The 13303-nt window shown below is 37.8% G+C and overlaps 2 protein-coding genes and 1 long non-coding RNA gene across 3 annotated transcripts in view; 1 reads left to right on the top strand and 2 right to left on the bottom strand.

Moving 5' to 3' along the window:
* LOC309498465 (uncharacterized protein) overlaps positions 1 to 13303 on the bottom strand; it is a 41960-nt gene that overhangs the window by 24208 nt on the left and 4449 nt on the right. Inside the window, exon 3 of the mRNA XM_082169225.1 lies at positions 12504 to 12604. Coding sequence (XP_082025351.1) covers positions 12504 to 12604 — 101 coding nt within the window. The remainder of the gene's footprint in view (positions 1 to 12503; positions 12605 to 13303) is intronic.
* On the top strand, positions 4946 to 8243 carry LOC309498466. The gene is made up of 2 exons (XR_014205958.1): positions 4946 to 6377; positions 6412 to 8243. It is a non-coding gene; the product is annotated as an uncharacterized lncRNA (long non-coding RNA).
* Positions 8434 to 10656, bottom strand: tmem174 (transmembrane protein 174). The gene is made up of 2 exons (XM_082169224.1): positions 9836 to 10656; positions 8434 to 8675 (listed from the first exon to the last, which is right to left on the bottom strand). The coding sequence occupies exons 1-2, from the start codon at positions 10639 to 10641 to the stop codon at positions 8579 to 8581; spliced, it is 903 nt and encodes a 300-aa protein (XP_082025350.1). The 5' UTR covers positions 10642 to 10656; the 3' UTR covers positions 8434 to 8578.

Raw genomic sequence — 13303 nt, 5'->3', positions numbered from 1 at the left:
CCTGCAGTGAAATACTCTGGACCAACAAAGATTCTGTGAGGAACATAAGTGTCCTCCAAGGCTTGAGAGTGTTTGTTTGTGTATAGTTTGCACACCAAGAAAAAGTGAGAGAAAAAGAGACATCTCACTGATGCTCTCTGTACTAGGCTGCGTTTCTTTTTCCAGACAGCAATCAAACATCTGCAAAGATCGTCTGAGCCTTATTAGGTTTCTCTCGGTTTTATTAAAGACAGGGACATGATTTCTCCATCAGATACAGTATTACCACTGGACCGCATCCTAAAAATGGCAATCAATAACCCATTCAGAACATATATGTGATCATGTATGGCTCATGAGGTTCATTGCATTGTGCGTTACATTATGACATTTATTGAGGGGTAATGAATTGAACTCTGGAGGGCAGTTTTCTGACTAAATGAAACTTTGCTTTGCAATGAAGAAGTATCTGAAGACAATCCTGACTTTTGTCCAGGACCATAAGTGAAATGGATCTTGAAACCTTGGCATAACTTTTAAACGTAGTTTAAGTTTTATGATTCCCAACCACAAATGACTTTTCATTACTAATTGTTTTCTGAAAAGAAGATATTGATTTAAGAAAGACATTTTCATCAGTTTTAAACAGCTACATTTTTCCACTCTTAACCACGTTTCCCACAGTCCAGCTGTTAATAATTCATTTTTATAATTCATATTTCTAGCCATTATACTGTCTCATGTTCTTTATCTGAATCGGTGGAACACCTGCTTGGTAACAGAGGCCAGAGTATAAAAGTCCAGACGTGAGCACGATTAAAACCGTGTGGAGAGGAGGACCCATATTGGCTCCAGAAGACACAGTAACACACGAGTCAATGGCTTTCTCAGGCTGTGGAGAGCAACTGGCGGCCAGAGTGAATAAGACTTGAATGGGGGCCTGGGGACTGCTGATAGATTTGCCATTAGAGCTACTTAAGGCCCTCACACACATCAAACAGGCTGCACACGGTAAACATTCATTTTGGCACTTGCTATATCATAGCTCAGATTCTCAAAAGGAAGCATTCTTCCCTCATTGATCGTTGCAAAGGGAAAATGGAGTGGAAAAAAATGCAATAATGTGTGTGTTGGGGGACACTTGTCTGAATAACAGCCTTCCTGTTTCAAAAAAGTAATGTAAATGAGCAGTGGTACAATGTGTTCAGCAGATCCGTTTGTGTGCATGTGTTTATATATACGTACAGTGTGTGTTTGAGACTGTATGTAAATGAGCTACAGTGTCTGTGAATCATTTCCTGTTTGCCATATTGATCTAATCATCCAGGGGTTTTACTGTCAGATGCACCCCAAACAAACTGTGTTGTGTGTGTGTGTGTGTGTTAAAGTTCAGTTAATGTATTTGATCGCTTGTGCATACCCTTGCCATTCATGCACTACATGTGTGTATAACTGTAAGCGTGCACGTCATTAGTTCAAGCGTACACGTAGAATATAGCGTATGAGTGCTTAAACCTGTATGGAGTAATAAAGAGTGTGTGAGTGATGCTCTCTCTATCTGGGTGGCAGTACCTCTAGAGGGGCGTCTGGCTCTGCTAGCAACTCGAACAGCGGGGGGATAATTTGGATTTGATTGGTTTCACATGTTTTTCATAAACAACAAAGCTCTCTCCCTTCGTTTTGCTCCGCTGTGTTTGGCTGAAAACATGGAATCCATTTGTCCCCTTCTCCCCTCTTTGCTATTTAGCATTAGTGAGCAGCGTGTCACGTGTTGAACAGACCACCAGCACGGCGGGCATCTCAGTTATGGTGACAGACTGTAACACTAGTAAACTGGCATTTTGCAAAACACACTCCCCACAGATTCAGATATATGCAGTGGATTATACACATGTTCTGCTCTCTCCATGCATAATAAATGACATTCACAAGTCAGGTTAAAGATGCACCAACTCTGTAATAAAAATGTCTGATAAAAGGTGTTCAAACTTGGTATTGTTATAGTGAGGCCTTCTTTCTTTGAGCTAATGTCCCTGAATAATTACATAGGCTGTATCTAGTCAACTGCCTTCTCATTCACCTCATCCAAAGGTACTCGGTTTGATTTAAGTCAACAGCTGTGTTCGAAACTGCCAGCAAATACCTTTGAGAAGAATGGGAATGCTAAGGAATTGCTTTATCTAAATACATAATTTACAACGTCTGGCACATTGGCATACTACCATTTGACCCTGCTGGTACATGCAGGAACTGCAGCTCATTTTACCCCATTCAAAAAAAAAATTCCAAGTGACATGCAGTATACATTTTGATATTATTTAGTTTACCAGTGCACAATTCCAAGGGCTTTCAAAAGCGTGACATCGACTTATTTTATAATAATAATAATAACATTATTAAACTTTAGGCTATTCTTCTTTTTCTTATAATTCCTGACAAATTATTTAACATACGAAATAAGACTCTTTTGTTTGAAATATTAACTGAATGGATGACAGAGTGAAGCAAAAAATAATATAAACAGAAAAAACAAACAAACAATAAAAACTAAACAGATACAGCGTGAAACATATCTTTACTTTTTTTTTTTGCTTTTTTTTTTTGCTTTAAACAACAAAACAATACAACATACATTTTAGAGCCAGGGGAGCAAATAAAACACACACACACACACACACACACACACACACACACACACACACACACACACACACACACACACACACACACATATCATAATAATAATAATAATAATAGTAATGAATTAAAAAAAAATACAAGACCTTTGTATCAATCAAAGATTTTGAAGACAGTACACAAATGAACTAGCCTGGATGCCAGCCGAACTTAGCCCAGCCCGCAAATTTTTTAGGTCGTGAAGTTCGGTCTGGACTTGATCCGTTGAGGAGCTATTATGCCCGAACCAGAGGGCCCGAACAAAAGCTGTTCGGACCAATCAAATTGTCAGCCAGGGCGGGCTTTATACGATGATGGACAGATGACCAACAGTAACGTAATCATCCACGTCACCAAAGAGCGCTTGGGTTTAATTCGTTTACAACAAAGCTGACTGCCGCTGGAGAATTGAGATTTCACACTTACAAATAAGTCAGATAGAATAATGCATATTTGACGCGCTGTCCGAGGAGAGGGCTCCGGTCTCGGTATTCGGCCCTAACCCAAAGCAGCCTACTCCCCTCGTATTCCTGGCTGTGGAAGAACAAGCCAGGAATATATAAACAATATATACTTCCTCTCATCACTGTAAAAAAATTACATCCCCAAGTCAAAAATTTCTAGTGACTGATAACATCTAAATTTTTCAATTAGTCTGACGTATTATTTCTCATTGAGCAATGTTAACAGCCTATTGCAACAAGAATTGCACTTGGGCCAATTTAAAAATTTAGATGTGACCAGTCACTAGAACATTTTGACTTGGAGAGGTTAAACAAATTGTTTACAGTGATGCTGATAAGGTAGACCTGGTAATTGTTTGATGACAAGTTGATTGGATTGATTATTTGAATTATTTTGATATTTGATATAAACTTTGTTTATGAAACATCATGTAGATTCCGTCATCTCGTCTGTTATATCGACTGCGCATTCATTTTAAAAGAGGAACAGAGAACCGCGATCAAGGCATTTGTCGATCGGAAAAATGAATGAAAAACATACGTCACTTACTCCGTTGCTCTGATTGGTTGTAGGTCTATCCAATTGAGTGCAGAGGCATTTGGTTGAAACCAGGTTGAAACACGCCCCATAATCACAGCCTTATTCACCTCGAACGTTCCACCGAGCCTGAGGGGTACACTTACCACTTCCGGTAGTTCTCACAACGCGATTTCTCTCACATTCTGACTAGAATCTGAGTATGACGACGTCAGGCTACAAATGAACAGTCTTGATAGCGTTTCCATTAGTAGGCTACTAGATTGAATAGGCCTATAGAGAAGTAAATTTATATTCTTTTAGGAATAGGCCCTACTGAGAAAATGGGCTTTTTGTTAGAAAACTTACACTTATGGATGTGAAATTTGACTAATAAAATTGAAAGATTAATTACAAAAGCCTCCTTAATAGCGTGAAACATGGAAGGGACTTACATTGATGATGACGTCACTGCTCAAGTGAATGTAGTTTGGGACTATTTTAGTGGCAATTTTTACGAAATGATTCGTACGGAATGTAGGCTACTATGCTATAGGCCTAAAAAGTAGCCTATAAAGGCCCACCCCGAACCAAAAACGTATAGCCTTTCGTACGAATTCATACGAATTAGCCAATTCGCCAAAACGTAAAACAGTTGGGCTACGAATTGCGACAAGAATGTGTTTTATGAATTTTAGTCATTTATTGCTTTTAAGAGCTCTATAAAAATCACTGGTACAACACCAATAATAGCCTAATAAAGGTTAAATAGGGTAGGCTACTTGCGATTTATCTGTTGCTTGGGGGGGGGGGGAATTAAAAGACCAACGGGGACACATTTTTCCACAATGATGATAGTCGATTTAGGCATCAAGCAGGGGCTAATGGAGTGATAACCAGAGACCAGGGCTGCGTTCCAGTCCACTTTTAGACACGCACTTGCGAACTTCCCTAAGCACTTCCCCTCGGTGGAATCCCTGCCGCCATTTTGAAGTGCGTTCCACTTCGTGAAGTGGACGAGGGAAGTTTATATGGACAGACCCTCGTTCCCTCGATTTTGACAGAGGGAGCGAGTCTACTTCATATGTACACTTCAGGCACCTATATGTCCCACAATGCAGTACGATTGTGACGTCACCACAAATCTCGTATAATCACCACCATAACAAACAACTCTATGATATATTAATTATATATATTTTTTCATTTAAAACAACCCAAATACACCTATATACATTTGGATGCTGAATTAAACAAATTATTAAAGGGAAAAAAAATGTACATAATAAATCAACTCTACAGCAGGGCTTAGGACGTTCCAATTCAGCCCATTGCAGTTTCCGCCAGTAGTGGGCACTCGCAATGACGTACATCCGAGTGAACGAGACGGAGGGAAGTTTGCGAGTGAAGGGCATTACAATTTTGGACTGGAACGCAGCCTCAAACGCAGCACTGATATCCTGGCATTTAGCTATAGTTACAGGTGATTGGCTCAAAAACACCTGGCAACAGAAATGAGCGTTTAATGAGCATGATTTTATAGCCATTTTATTTTAAACAGTTGTTTTAAAAATAATTATTGTTTTTATTATTATTATGAATTGTAGGCTAAACAATGAACCACCAGTTACATTAAAGCATAAGTTAGCATAATTGCATCCGGGGCCCTGCCAAACCAACAAGTGCTAGGCTAGGCTACTAGGTGCATGGCGAAGTTAACTGATGGCTTCCTCAAGGTCATTAGACCTTCTTGTTTCAGAGAACGCCTGTGTTAAGGCTTCTTTATACAGCAGAGTTAAAGCTGCTCTGTACCTGCTGATAATTTTGTGTAGACATAATGTTGCATAAAAGCCAGACAAAAATATGCCTTCTCTGACCCACCTCAGCCCCTAATAAAAGTATAGGCCTACAGTTGAAATTGCTAAGTAAATGCGTTTATGCCACCTCTGAGCCTGTGTAAAGACACCTAAATGCCACTTCAGAAGCGCATCCGTTACACCTTTGCAGTCACTGTGTAAATGTGGCGTGACTCGTGAGAGATTGAAAGCTGTGTCATGTTGCTCTAAAATTCAGACAGCCAGTGGAGCAACCCGTATGGTTGTGCATTCACTTTCCTCCTCGTTAATCTGGACAAGTTAAGATGTTAGACGTGTTCTGTAATAAATAAAGCGGTGCTCTCCAATAATGAGCGCTGTCGGCCACCCGCGATTTACTGCGCAGTGAAATTAATGAAATTCACATTGCACTGCGGTCTCGGTAAAAAGGCACAATACAAATTCTGGGACACTGTTTAAAAATGTATTGGATAAAGCACTTTTGCTTTTTGGGAACAATTTTAACTGTTTAAAGTCAGCCAATTTATAGATTATAACCAATCGTAAAAAGATAAATGCAGAGTGCGTTAGTTGTAGCCTATAGCCTTAGTTATAACTTTGAAAACAGTGGAGACAGTGATTGTATAAATGTCAACATTTCCATCAAGAAAAAAAATAAATGAATAGAATTTTTCGTGCGGCTAATTATTTGTTTATTCATTCATTCTTTTCTATCAGGCGCTCCACTCATAAAATTAATATTTCGATATTAAAATGTTGGACACTGATTTCAGACGACTCAGCACGAAGGGGCTTGGGAGTAGGCTACCTTAAAAGTAAACTCAGCAGTGGACCGGAAATTATATTCGTCACTTTTCTTTCTTAAATAAAATGCAACCTTATAATTTACCCAAGTAAGCTCAAATTGTAAAAAAAAAAAAAAAAAAAAAAAAAAAGAAAGAAAGAAAGAAAGAAAGAAAAAGGAAAAAAAACAGAAAAAAGATTAAGCACATCATTTTGGTAGCAAATGTTAATTGGGACAACAGCAATGTCAATGGCAAAAACGTGTCCTATAACCTAACCTATTATAAATATAAACCACGTTCGCAAGACAAGCATAGACGCTTGAGTCTTAGTTTGAGGCATTTCCCATGGCCTGTTTAATAGACCTCCTTGAGCAGTAGGCTACCCGAATTGGCCATTCAATCCCATTTAACGAAGGAAGGCTGTCTGAGCAGATGCTGTTACACTCTGAGGCAGAGATGGCAAATGTTAAAAACGCGGAAAGTAGCCTACCGGTTGCAACTCCTCAGTTATTCTTGTTTAGAAAGTTTATTTTGTATATTTGCCTTTTGCCCTTTGTACACTCTGAATAAAAGTATCCAAGCAATACATCTAAGTTTATGACAAAAATGTTGTGGAACTCATTTAACTATTCATGAGTTTAAATGTCAGTTGACACACGTTATGAAACGCTATATGACCCAAGATGTTTAGTTTAAAATAATATTTGCAGTTCTAAATTTAAACGCCAATATCTTGGGTGAAGTCTATACAAACAAAATAAACCAAAGAAAAAAATATAAGGATTTATAGAACAAAATTGAAGAAACAAAAAATTCTGTTTTATATACAAAAGGTAAAGGATAGATCATCTGAATAAGCATGGTTTTAAGTTTAATAATTTTATAAAAACATACAAACAAACAAAAAACTAAATATTTCGTCTGAACAGAAGGGGAGGTTGTACTTTTTGTGTAGCTACTTCTAGTATACCAGAGATCACACAAAATGAGACCTTGTGAAGAGGTCGCGCGCACACACACACACACACACACACACACACACACACACACACACACACACACACACACACACACACACACACACACACACACACACACACACACACACACACACACACACACACACACACACACACACACACACACACACACACACAGCTATGTTTTTGCCTATAAAATTCCCCTCCCTGTTTGCCATTCTGAATGAAAAAGTTTGAAATGAAATTAAGGCAGGAGATGGAGATGGCATATAAGTATTTTAAACTACAATAAATTCATGCACCAATATAAAATAACTTAATTTAGATTTATGCCCACTATTTCGAATGTACAGCACTGTTTGTATATTGGACCGTTTAGGGATAAGTTGTAGATTTTTAAATAACCTTATTTTTAGTAGTAAGTTTTTAATATTGAATCCAAATCTAATCAAATCTAATATAATTAAATCCAAATTATTTAAGTTTGGTACAAAGCATGAATGCAGGCGGAATTCAACAAGGTTAACGAATTTGACTCAAAAAGTATAGGCAAACATAAGAAATGAACATTATAATGAGCTGTAAAAGAAGATGAAAAAATATTTTTTCTTTTGTATCACAATGCTTGAACATTATTTTAATAGCTCAAAAGTTTTGTTGATGTAGAATTTTCTTGCAGGTATACTTTTCGAGTAGGCCAATAGCAAATGATGAGGTTTTATACTTAAAATCGATTGATTTTTCTTCTCTTCTCTTGTTTTGTTTTAAGTCGATATCTTATCGACCCATAACAATAGAATTTAAACAAATATATAGCTTCATATTTCCTAAAATGACATACATGCCCTTCCAGTTAAAGGCTAGCAGGTTCACAGACATTCTCGTTCACGCAAAAGGTTAAACTATCCAGTAGACAATGTTTTGTGGTTGTGGCAGTTGGACGGGAATTACGCGATTAAAGTTATTTGTCAAACTTTCAGTTATTAAAACGAATGCACACAAAAAAAGGAAATACACCACCTTCCACATTGTTGGTGAAATAGGAACTTTGTCTTACTCTTTCTGCCCCCATGTGGCCCTCACCGGACGCTCACGTGTGCCATGAAGTTCTCAGGAACCCAAGAGGACACTATAGTGAGCTCAATATCATAAGACAGCACACATTATGTGTAGAAAATAATTTGTATACATTGAAACTGCAGTAAAAGGAAAGCTATATTTTTCAAACATGGAAACCTCAGTCACTATATTAAATGTCTTACATTTTTACAATAGCCTATGAACAGTTAATAATATTCAGACTCAGAGTTTTTTTGTTTTTTTTTACAACATAATGTAACAACTAATTGCCAAAAAGCTCCTCGTAAGCAGGTGGAGGAGAAGCGCTCCCTGCTGTCCTCGCTTTCCTCTCTTCCTCTTCCTTTGGGACGCCGTGATTCCTGCAACGAAACCAGCAAATGTCAAATAATCCACAGCAGCCAGCCCTTAGTATTTTGTGCAAAAAAATAACGCAAAGGTGCTTAGCTGCTTTGTTTTACTTAGTGTAGCCTACGTTATTTTAGCCTATATGCGTTGCATTATATTTTAGATCAGACCGGTTAGTGTAGTGTTGTGTTTTGTTTACGTCTGTAACTCAGTTTCGTGTGTAGGCTAGTTAGAAAAAAAGGTTTTAAATAAGCCGTCATTGGGGCAGCAGTACCCGTTCAAAAGGTACACCAAAAACTTTACTATAATGCTCATTTCTATCAGGCAATTATGATAATTAGTACTTTTACTATATATGAATATAAAGGTTCACATTTGTACCAAAATTGTACAGCTACCTTAATGGTAGGCGCCCTTTTGAAATGTTACCGCCCCAGTGACGGCTTTTAGATACCTTTTTTTTCCTTCTTCTTAAGAATCGTAACACCAATAGAAAACAGACATTTTAAATTTTGTGCAAACATTTTTTTTGTGGTTAATACATTTACTTGTTTAAAATAATTAGGTCATCCCCAACTAACCCACTTCCATTCCTATAGGCTACTCCCTGTCATTTAACATCAATTAACATGATCGTAAATCGAATTAAACCAGATGTAAAGTTATAGCCTAAGTTCAATACGTTTTTTTAAAAAATCTTAATCCTTTATATTTTTTACACGCTCATGTAGCCTACGATAGGGATTTCAGCTCTTTTAGTTATATTTCGTAATTAAGTTAACTAAAGTTACTCCAGTTCTCCCCTGAGCTTTTCAATTTAGTTGCTAATTTAACAGAATTCTTACAGCCGAATGATTTATTAAAACTTCACCGATTAGTTTGTACCATGCACATAAAACTAAAGAGTCGCACATACAATTTCTTAAAATGTAGCCTAGATATTACATTCCAAAACTGATGTACATTATTGGTTACAGTGATTTTCTTTAGTCTTCAGTGTTTAGTGTTCTTTACAATATGGCTTAATAAACCCATCTCTTAGATACTTACAACCAAAAAGTGACTAGTCATTAAAAAAAAATCATCTTGAGCTGATATTAAGACAGTTTCTAGATGTATCTAGATAAATCTAAATTAATCCAATGTACACCACCATCAGTATTCATCATCATACCTGGTTTCCCTTTGCTCTGCTGTGGCGTTGTCGTATTCACCGGAAATAAATCCGGGGTTTTCCAAGGGATACACGTTGTAATACTGTGGCGGTGTGCTCACTGTGACTGCTAATGGCTGGTGACTGGAATGCAAACCATTAATAGGGCCAAGACTTTGGTCAGGTACTACAGAGGTGTACGGTGGTGGGATGTACTGGACCACAGTGGCCCTGTGGAAGGTAATGGGCTGATTGAATCTAGTAAAGACAAACGATGGTCCTGAAAGGGGCGGCAGAGGGTCCGTTTCAGGTGTTCTCTCCCCATCATTCTGTTTGCAGTTCAGGCAGTAGAGCATTCGGAACTTGCAGATGCTTATGAGCACGAACGCACCTCCTACCGACAGCAGAACGGGCCCCAGAAGCTGTGTCCACTCGTAGCTGTGACTGACATTGTAATTTGTCCACCCCATAGCCGTGAATGTCATGCCAACCAGGCCCAAGAAGACTCCAGAGAACAGTAGTGTGACACCAGCTTTGTCTCCATCTGACACTTGACTGTCTGAAGAGGTCGGTGGCTGGCTGGGCATCAAAGAGACAACATTCACAGGGGCATCACTTGGACTCTGGGTGCTGTTTGAGATGGAATTACAAACACCAGCAGGTACTGCATCACTTGGCTCGGCAAGAGGGTTTGTCCCCTGATTCCTACTTTCCGTTATGTTCTTCCAAAGATCTAGAACGCTGTAATGTCTCATTTGGCCAGAACTGCACTGATTTTGTTTGGTGGCTGAAGGATTGAGACACTTGTCTGAGGAATATTCACTCATCTGTGCCTGGAGGATCTTTTAAGAACTTTGTTAAGCTATTTTGGACATTGGCTCAGAAGCTTAGTTAACAGGTAACAGATCATTACTGCTATGCTGGAAATTTCAACACTCAGTCATCATATTGGTGCGTGAGCACTGAAATGTGTAATCTGTTGCATGACAGGAGACATGAAGGAAATTTGCAGGTCCAAAGACTAAATCTAAAATGACTTTTTATCAACTCTAAAAAAAAAAAAAAAAATTACTACCAAATTATCTGCCCTTTCTATAGAATAAATAGATCAGTCAAACTTGATTATGTAGTGTAAAGCTGTCCAAAACAACACTGGACCCCCTGACTTAAAACCCATAAAGACATGTTTGAAAATATCTTCTATTGTGATCCACAAAAGAAAGAAAGTAAATGATCACAGATCACAGAATGTTCACTTTTGGGTGAAACATTCCATTAATGTATCACCAAAATCAAAAGAGCAAAGTCTATGGCAAGAGGAAAATACTTTCTTTTCTTTTTTTATCAATGAACTATAAAAGTTTCTTCTTGCAAGGGAATCATGCAATTACACTCCAATAGGAGCTTCCTTAAATGGGCCAGAACATAGAGAGAAATAAAAAAAGCTTTGTTTTTAACAATATCAAAATAATTCTGCATCACTTTTACTTTTTTCAAAGCCGCATCCAGAGTCCTAATGGATTTATTTATAAAAACAATGTTTTACTCAGAGCAGTGCATGACCTTGCAAATTTAAACTAAAATCCAGTTCACTAAAAACACAAACTGTCACTAAACTTTGATGACGCATTTACCTCACAAAAACATTTGTAATATTTTAACTATTGGAAAATTACATAAGAATTACAGTATATGTATAAAATTTTTTTTTTATTTCTCACTACTGAACTCATATGCATATGGCATGTTTTATTACAGACTTGTTCACAGTCCATTGTTTACCTGTTGTCGTGGAGTGGAATATGAATCAAATTTGCAAGTGAAAATTGGCACATACTGGCTCAAGACACCAGTATGGTTTGAATCTCCTGATGGTGAAAGAAAATGTGATATTGTGCATATTGCAACTCACTGAACTGAACTAGAGACGCACTACAATTCAGCTGGAGCTTTAAATCATTTACACCTCAATCATGTTTTTTTTTAAATAAGAATTGTGAGTATTGAGCTAAATTCTTCTAACTCTTCATGAAGATCAAGCAGTATGTCAGAACTGTCCCATGCTGAAGACTTTGTTTTAATTCTTTTTCCAAAGCTTGAGGAGACACCTGAGACACATTTAGGAAGAGAATAGATTCCAGCACAAGAATGTTTAAAATCAGCCCAGATTTTGGGCCGGACACACTCTTTCAATTAAGCCGAGTCCAAATATTTATGAGGAGAACATTTCCTCTTTCTCTCTGTCGCTCTCTTTGTGATCACGGAGTGTGTAGTATGCATGGTAATAACAAATGTGTGTGCTGGTGTGTGTGTGTGTGTGTGTGTGTGTGTGTAGGATATAGGTCTGCTTAAATTATATCTTGGCATTCGCAAAGCTCAAATACTGTCAGTGTGAATGCTTTGGACAACCTCCCGGTAAGTCTTTGTTTGATTTGTCCCATTTTGATTCTCACTAGCTGCTAGTTATTTGCATTGGATGCAGTGACAAAACAAAAGTAGAGAACGTCTTCATATGACCCTGCACTGGATTAATTATTAGTATAGAGACTACATTGTCTCAGTATTGTACAAACATTAACAAACCTTGGTAACGCATTTCTTCATTCAGCTTTAAATGATTAGCCACCAAATTAAATCTTTTAATATTTGCAATTGTGGCTTACTTTAGATTCCTCTCATCCTAATTTACCTAGTCTCCCCTCTTCCTTCCAGTGGTTCATATGCAGCACAATATCCTGATCGCACGCTAGGTTGCATGAGCATCCACGTCCTCCAATGGGAAAAGCGCATCTGCAATCACAAGAGGGGCCTTAATAGGATTCCATTGCACACACACTCTCTCCCTCCCTTTCCTCCCTATCTCTCTCGTTCTGACCACCCCTTCATCTCAGTGAGGCAGAATGTTGCTTCATGCCATTGTCAAATAAATCCTCCACAACCAATAATTGGATCATTATTGCAGTGATTATTATGTTTCTAGCATGTTATATGTTTGGCAACAGTTCTTCTAACCCTAATTGATGGAGTGTGTAGCTTTTCATTTCTTAAACAACCATGTAGGAAAACACATCATGGCACATTCCAGGATGACAAAGCCAAGATTCATTAAAATTTTGATGGTTGGGAGGGAGCATGAAAAATAATTTTCACACATGAATTGGCACCTCTGAGTCCAGACCTTAAATTTATTGAAAGTCTTTGAAATGTGCTGGAGGAGACTTTACAGAGTGCATTGCCAATACAAGATCTTCACCAAAAATGGATGCACCTCTTGATGGAAATAACATCACAACACGCTTCCATAGACTCTGTGTGTATTTAACAAACTATATGTTTTTTATTTATTTTTATTTAAATGTCTATTTAAATGTCTGAAACCTAAAAATAAACATTATGTGGTTGAAAACACTGAATAGTTGTGATATAGCATTTCAAAAGCGCTGTTTCTGGTTCAGTGTCAACCAAAGAACGAAAGCCCATTTGAATTTA

This window comes from Leuciscus leuciscus, assembly GCF_965113295.1.
Source record: "Leuciscus leuciscus genome assembly, chromosome: 5".
NCBI lineage: Eukaryota > Metazoa > Chordata > Actinopteri > Cypriniformes > Leuciscidae > Leuciscus > Leuciscus leuciscus.
The sequence above is the reverse complement of the archived record's forward strand: the minus strand, read 5'-3'. Positions and strand labels throughout refer to the sequence as shown.

Bases quoted from the DNA above. Each gene is read 5' to 3' on its own strand.
- tmem174 (XM_082169224.1), bottom strand. From the start codon at position 10,641: ATGAGTGAATATTCCTCAGACAAGTGTCTCAATCCTTCAGCCACCAAA. The intron at 8,676-9,835 runs GTATGATGATGA...GTTTCGTTGCAG, and splicing joins GCAGAGCAAAGGGAAACCAG to GAATCACGGCGTCCCAAAGG.